The sequence below is a fragment of the Bidens hawaiensis genome, unplaced genomic scaffold (assembly GCF_021521415.1).
Source record: "Bidens hawaiensis isolate Kalapana, Puna unplaced genomic scaffold, B.hawaiensis_p1.1 tig00004412_1, whole genome shotgun sequence".
In the NCBI taxonomy this organism is placed as follows: Eukaryota; Viridiplantae; Streptophyta; class Magnoliopsida; order Asterales; family Asteraceae; genus Bidens; species Bidens hawaiensis.
In genome coordinates this window covers 479,124-486,346 of record NW_027491265.1, presented here as the reverse complement: position 1 = coordinate 486,346, position 7,223 = coordinate 479,124, and the positions used below count along the sequence as shown (strand labels likewise).

Below are 7,223 nucleotides of genomic sequence, written 5' to 3'. Positions count from 1 at the left end.
TCACAATGGCCCCATTAGTATAACTTATGTACTACTCTATACATTCAATCTAGAAAAAGAAGTTTACATCATGACCAATAATTCGTAGTTTCGTACATATAAATGATGGGGCACTCTACTTTTAACTCACCTCAGCTTATTCCATCAACCAATATTATATTTAATTTTACATCCTGACAATTTCGTCCTTTTATTTATTTATTATTTTTGTATTTGTTTCAATAACATTTTCCCAAAGCGCATTTATATAATTTTTGATAAAACTACATTACTACACCATCCATTTGAATAATTTTTAGAAAACTTTTTTTTATATGTATTTGAAAATATTTGAAAAACAATATAATTGTATTTGAAAATATTTGATAAACAATATTTACATTTAATATAATTTTATTGTAAATAATAAAAAATATGTGAATAACCTCAAAATCCACAAATAAATAATAAATTCAATTAAATAATAAACTCGCATTCTTACTCAATCCTCCAACCTAGCATCACCCGGGGCGATGTGCTAATATAATTATAAAATGCTCGCTTATACTCGGTTGGGACTAGCAGAATGTCGTGCCCACCCTAACAAAGTTACATTCTTTTACTCTTATAAATAACTACATCAAGCATTTGTTAGATACTTTTTTTAACTAAATTACACTTAGAAACCAATTTTAGTGTTTGTTATAAAATTTGTAAGTTATATCTCATATATTATATAATAGGGCAAATATCACAAAAAACCAACATACTTTTTTTTTTCCTCACAGAAGTCGTTCAACAATTTTATGCACGTTAAAGTCCTTCCACATGTTAAATTTTAATAAAAAGTGGCATAACTTCTAAAAACATATATATTTTTTTCTTAGGTCGTGTCGCATACATGTAATATATATGATGTTAATTAAAAGTTTTGGCTTATATTGTTATAGCAAAACCAATAATATTTTGCTTAAACTGAGATCTTTTTGTCTTATAATTTGCTAGAAACATATAACTATAAGTAGAATTGATTAAAAAAACAAAATAAACATAACAATAACAACATCACAAAAAGTACAAAACAAAATAATAAACAAAATTTGCTTACGTCACTTTTGTTCATCGTTCGGTTTAAAACATGAAACTATTCAAACCAAATCACAAAAAGTACAAAACAAAATAATAAAAAAAATTTGCTTACGTCACTTTTGTTCATCGTTCGGTTTAAAACATGAAACTGTTCAAACCAAAAGTACAAAATTGGTTTATCCTTCTGCACATGATTCACTCTTTTCGCATACACTACCAACTAATTTTAATTAATAATTATCATTGAATATTAGTTTGTGGATGTTAGTTGTATTTATTTAGCCTTCATGATCCATAGCAGATGAGATCTAAGTGAATATGGCAAATGGGATACAAATAAACCCATTTTTATAACAGCACGAAGCATCGATGAGAAACATTAATAGATTTGCAAGCATGTCAGTATACCATTTTTTCTTAATATCATAGCAAAAGAATTAAAAGAATTTATAGATTTACAACCATTAATCCAGTTAGTTGGGAGAAATACAGTGAAATCAAACCATTAGTAACGGTTCGGTTTTAATTTTTAATGGTTCGGTTTTAAATTGTAACAGTTCGGTTTTGGTTTTCGATAATCAAAAGCTGTTAATAACGGTTTAGCTCAGGATTTCCCATCAAAATTGGACCATGGGCACCTCTTACATGTCAAATTTTGCCACATAAGTAAAAATATATGTTTTTATAAGTTATGTCATTTTTTTGTTCAAATTTGACATGTAGAGGGACTTTAATGTTCAATAAAATGTTGAGGGACTTTTATGAGAAAAAACAGAAAATATATTGGTTTTTTATGGTATTTTCCCTATATAATATAGATAAATATCAATATGTCGGTGCCACAACTTTTTTTAAAACCCACAGTTTGTTTATTTATGAATTTAGTTTCATTGATTGAACAAATTTGTTAGTATAGTAGGTTGGCTGAAGGTTGTTCTACATGTTTCTTTTCTTTGGTCACTCGGGTTCGAACCCCTTAGATGTTCATATGCATCTCCTTTTTATCCATCTATCGTTTTAATTATGGTGGGATGTGATATCAAGTTTTTTAAAGGTCTTTGGAATTTAAGTTCTTTTTTAAAGGTTTAAGTACAATAATTTGAGGAAATTAAGTTTTATATTTAGTTTCGGTATCGTAATGAACCTAAATACGTAACGCCTTGTCGCTGCAACACCCATGTTTTTTTATTTAGTTTTACGATAGCGAACCTAGCCAATAACGAAATTATTTTTTATGTTTACTTTTGGTACACGAACCTAACCGGTACCGACCGAATGTGTGTCGACTCGCTGCTTTGTTTTTTGTTTTTTAAATACGTTAATTTTTCGAAATTATCTTTTGTGTTTTGTTTCAGTACCACGACAACCTATCGATACCGACCGAATTTCTGCCACAACCCCCCCCCCCCCCCCCCCCCGCGTATTTTGCCAACCAAATAAACATGGTTTTACATATATTATTTTTTGTATCATAAGATATACGCTTTCATAAGTTGTACGCGTGCTGACACTATTTTGGACGTTCATTTATCAATTTTTTATTTAGTATAGGTATCGCGACGAACTTCACCGATACCGACTGAATTTGCGTCAAACCGCCGCCGCAACGCGGCGGGTTTTGAACCTAGTTCAGTGATTATTTGTAATTATGGACTCCAGTCACTGTCTTATACTCAGTCCACAAGTTAAGAGAGAAAACGATTGGATTTTCTGAATGAAATGACCAAGTCTTCTTGGAATGTCGATATAAGATATCTTTAATCACCCTTCCCCGCTCAATACCATCAACCACATGCATTTAAAAATACTACTAGTTGCAACTATTGCAGCTTATGGGGCAGTAAGTGCTCAAGACTCGCCGAATTGTAGAAGTTCATGTGGCAATGTGAGTATTACTTTCCCATTTGGTTCAGGTGAGGGATGCTACCAGGGTCCTGAATTTCTCATCACTTGTGACGGATCATCCGGGGAAGACATACCATACTTTGGGAAAAAAACAAGTGATCTTGTTATTACAAGTATGTTGATAAACAAGAGTGAAGTGGAGATCATGATTTTTGTAGGCAGAGATTGCTACAATAGTACTGGCCCCATCGAAAGCAACCAACCATCTTTTACTTTGGGGAACTTCAAGGAGTTCCGGGTCTCCACCAAGAACAAATTTATAGCCATCGGGTGTGACACGCATGCTTATGTTGGTGGAAGAAGATGGAATGAGTCTGAAGATATTGGTACCCGGGTGCATTTCTTGGTGTGGTAGAAACAGCCTTATTAAAGACGGCTCTTGCTCGGGAGTTGGGTGTTGTGAAGTAGCTGTACCGGAAGAATTGAGTTCTTTTAATATGACTCTTCGTAGCTATAATGATCATTCGAATGTATGGGAAGTCAACCCATGCAGCTATGGCTTTTTGGTTTCAGATGGGAAGTTTAACTTTTCTACAACTTACCTGGCTAATTTTGAAAGTAAAAAGATGCCAATGTTACTTGATTGGGCAATTGGAAGGGTGAATTGTGATGAAGCAAAGAACATGGCTAACTTCTTATGCACGGGAAACAGCGAATGCGATAAAAACTATACAGGTCCTGGATATCGTTGTAGTTGCCGTGAAGGTTATGAAGGCAACCCCTATGTTGATTGCACTGGTATGCTTTGATTTCACATATGGATCCTTTTTTTCTTCTCTACTAGTTAACTTTTACCCCAATGAAATAATTGACCATTTGCAATTCTGATCTACAGACATCGATGAGTGTAAAAGAGATAATGAGTGCAAATATGATTGCTTGAATACACCAGGAAATTACACGTGCACTTGTCCGAAAGGTTACTCCGGAGATGGCAGGATAAATAGAATAGGTTGCACAGCTAAGGAATCCACTGTCATAAAGATTGCTGCAGGTAAATAATGTCCCATATTTTTTCCGTTTATATCTTCATTAAGCAACTTTAAGACATCAAATCATCATGTGTTCATTCTAACTATTTTGTTGTTGCGGGTATCTCAACTTCTGCTATGTTTCTCCTTATATTTGTCGCCTGGTTGTACTTGGTACTCAAGAAGTGAAAGTTCATCCTGCTAAGAGAAAAATTCTTTAAACAAAATGGTGGATTAATGTTGCAGCAACGAATTTCTGGTGATGGAGGTGCTCATGATCAAGCAAAAGTCTTCATGATAGAAGAGCTAAAGAGAGCCACCAATAACTATGATGAGAGCAGAATTATCGGTAAGGGTGGCTATGGCACGGTTTATAAAGGAGTTCTTGCTGATAGCAGAATAGTTGCCATAAAGAAGTCAAAATTAGCAGATCAAACACAAGCTCAGATAGAGCAATTCATCAATGAAGTGGTTATCCTCTCCCAAATAAATCATAGGAATGTAGTGAAGTTGATTGGGTGCTGTTTGGAAACAGAAATCCCATTATTGGTTTATGAATTCATTCCAAATGGCACCCTCTCCGATCATATCCACAACAAAGGCAAGTCGTCGGCTATTGCGTGGGACATCCGACTCCGAATAGCAACGGAGACGGCTGAAGCACTTTCATACTTACATTCTGCAGCATCCGTTCCAATCATCCATCGGGATGTCAAGCCAATGAATATACTCTTGGATGACAACTATGTAGCGAAAGTGGCTGATTTCGGGGCATCTAAGCTTATTCCCATTGATCAGACTGAGTTGGCCACTATAGTGCAAGGAACACTAGGCTACTTAGATCCAGAGTATTTGCAGACAAATCAACTCACAGATAAGAGCGATGTTTATAGTTTTGGGGTGGTATTAGTGGAACTTTTAACCGGCAAAAAGGCTCTTTGTTTTGATAGGCCAGAGGAAGAGATGAACCTAGCAATTTTTTTTCTGTGTTCCTTAAAAGAAGGGAGACTCTTCCATGTTCTTGATGAACGCTTGCAGCTAAAACACGTTCCTAGCGAGATAATTCAAGTTTCAAGACTGGTAGAAAGATGCTTACGCGTTAAAGGCGATGAAAGGCCTACCATGAAAGAATTCGCAATTGAGCTCCAAGGAATATTGGCGTCAATGGTACAAAAGCACCCATGGGTGCAAAGTAGTTCAAATGAACATGAAAGTGAGTATTTGCTCAAAGAACAAACCAATGACTATGAATGTTCAAATGATGGCATTGTAAGCGGTGCAAGCTCAAGCACCTTCGATAGCATAAGCAAGCAGACTATGTTACCCATTGCTAGTGGCAGGTGAAGGTAGATACTTGTATCTAATAAGCTTAATTGTTGCATTTTGTTGCACCATATATAAGTTTAATTGTTGCATTTTGTTGTTAAGTTTGTTAGGAAGTTATGTAGTTTGTGTTGGAATATTAATTCAAATCTGGTACTAGTCATGGGTAAGCTCATTTAAGTTTATGGGTTAGTTACTTTGTTTTATTATTATCCAAAAGAGTCACCGTCTTCTCCAAGTTATTCAGTTATGCACGTGTGTTTATTTTCATTAGGTTAAAAGTAGTGGTTCCTATTTTACTCAATAAACTCATGTAATCATGGTCACATACGTAGGTTAGTTCAGTTTTTTATGGCTTTTGAGTCTTTCTTTCAGTTGTAATCTGTTGGCTATTTAAAGCCCTCGATTAATGAAGTGATAACTTGTGACGGCAACAATATTTGTTAATCGATTGCTCTTGATCCAACATATGGTATCAGAGCCTTGGCTTTGAATCAATTACTTATCACATCGTTCAATTCCTGCCAAGATTTTCTTACTTCTCTCATGGCAAACACCCATTCAAACAATCTCTCAACCCCACTTCCAATCTTTAAAGAGGAGGGTTATGAATTCTGGAATATCAGAATGAGAACTCTTCTACTTTCGCATGATCTCTGGGATTATGTGGCAACGGGCTTTAACCAAGAAGATGCTGATAGAACCTGCTTGCGCAATAACAGACAGAAGGATGCTAGGGCTCTTAGCCTGATTCAACAAGCAGTCCATGATGATGTATTCTCAAGAATAGCAGCAGCAACAAACGCAGCACAGGCTTGGACTTTATTGAAAACTGAGTACCAAGGAGATTCAAAAGTGAAGATCATAAAGTTGCAGACTTTACGACGTGAGTTCGAGACCATTTAGATGAAGGAAGGTGAAGTCGTGGGTGATTTCTTGTCAAAGGACATGAAGAATGTTAAACAGAAAAGGGGTCTTGGGGTAGATGTGTCGGATCAGACAATTGTAGAGAAAGTTCTAAGAAGTCTCCAACCCAAGTGGGATCATGTGGTGACTGCGATTGAAGAGTTAAAAGATCGAGTCAACAGGGGATCCTTATGGGATCCCTTGTTGACTTTTGATCAGCTTATGGGATCCTTACAGGCTCATGAAGGACGAGTCAACAGGGGGACAGATGTTGCTGTTGAAGAACAAGCGTTTCAAGCCAGAGAAGAAGAACAACCTGGTAACCGAGGTCATGGGAGAGAATTCTTACGAGGAAGAGGCAGAGGGCATGGTAGGTTCTCTAGCAGAGGAAGAGGGGGTGTACAGTGTTACAATTGTAACAAATTCGGACATGTGAAGTCTGAATGTTGGAGCGAGCCTAGGGCTAACGCTGCGGTAGGGGACCAAGAGGAAGAGGATGAAGATGGCCTTTTGTATATGGCTATAGCAGAAAATGATGAACACAAAGATGATGTTTGGTTTATAGACAGCGGTTGCTCCAATCACATGGGCAGCGTGGGCTGTTTAAGGACTTAGATGAGGCAAAGAAGGTAACTGTGAGAATGGGAAATGGAAAAGGAATACAAGTAGAAGGTAAGGGTAACGTGAGTCTAGAATTTGGCAAGGGAGTGCACAAAACATTGAATAAGGTACAATATGCACCAGCACTCGGTTATAATCTTATAAGTGTAGGGCAGCTTATGAAGGCTGGGTATGCTCTACTGTTTGATGATGGAGCGTGCACTATCACACGGTCTAAGAGTGGAAAGCATGTCCACCAGATCGATATGGCTGAGAATAATGTATTTCCCTTGCATGTGAAGAAAGAACACAAGCAAAAGGCACTAGCAACTGTGAAAACTAGTGATACTATTCTGTGGCATCAAAGATATGGGCACCTTTATGAGAGAGGGTTAAAGGTGTTAGTTTTAAACAGTTAGTGCAAGGACTACCGAGACTCAATGCAGTGGG

At 36.5% G+C, this 7,223-nt stretch overlaps 2 protein-coding genes across 2 annotated transcripts; both read left to right on the top strand.

Moving 5' to 3' along the window:
- Positions 1-2,860: 2,860 nt before the first annotated feature.
- Positions 2,861-5,289, top strand: LOC143626468 (wall-associated receptor kinase 2-like). The gene is given in 4 exon segments (XM_077096553.1): positions 2,861-3,304; positions 3,306-3,711; positions 3,809-3,962; positions 4,061-5,289. Coding segments are annotated over 4 exon segments (2,232 nt in total). The 3' UTR covers position 5,289.
- An 884-nt stretch (positions 5,290-6,173) lies between these two features.
- LOC143626526 (uncharacterized) lies at positions 6,174-6,788 on the top strand. The gene has a single exon (XM_077096593.1). It carries the CDS (start codon positions 6,174-6,176, stop codon positions 6,786-6,788), a length of 615 nt encoding a protein of 204 aa, XP_076952708.1.
- The last annotated feature ends 435 nt before the right edge of the window (positions 6,789-7,223 follow it).

What these genes read in the sequence shown, in the direction of transcription:
- LOC143626526 (XM_077096593.1), top strand. Translation starts at nt 6,174, where the DNA reads ATGAAGGAAGGTGAAGTCGTGGGTGATTTCTTGTCAAAGGACATGAAG.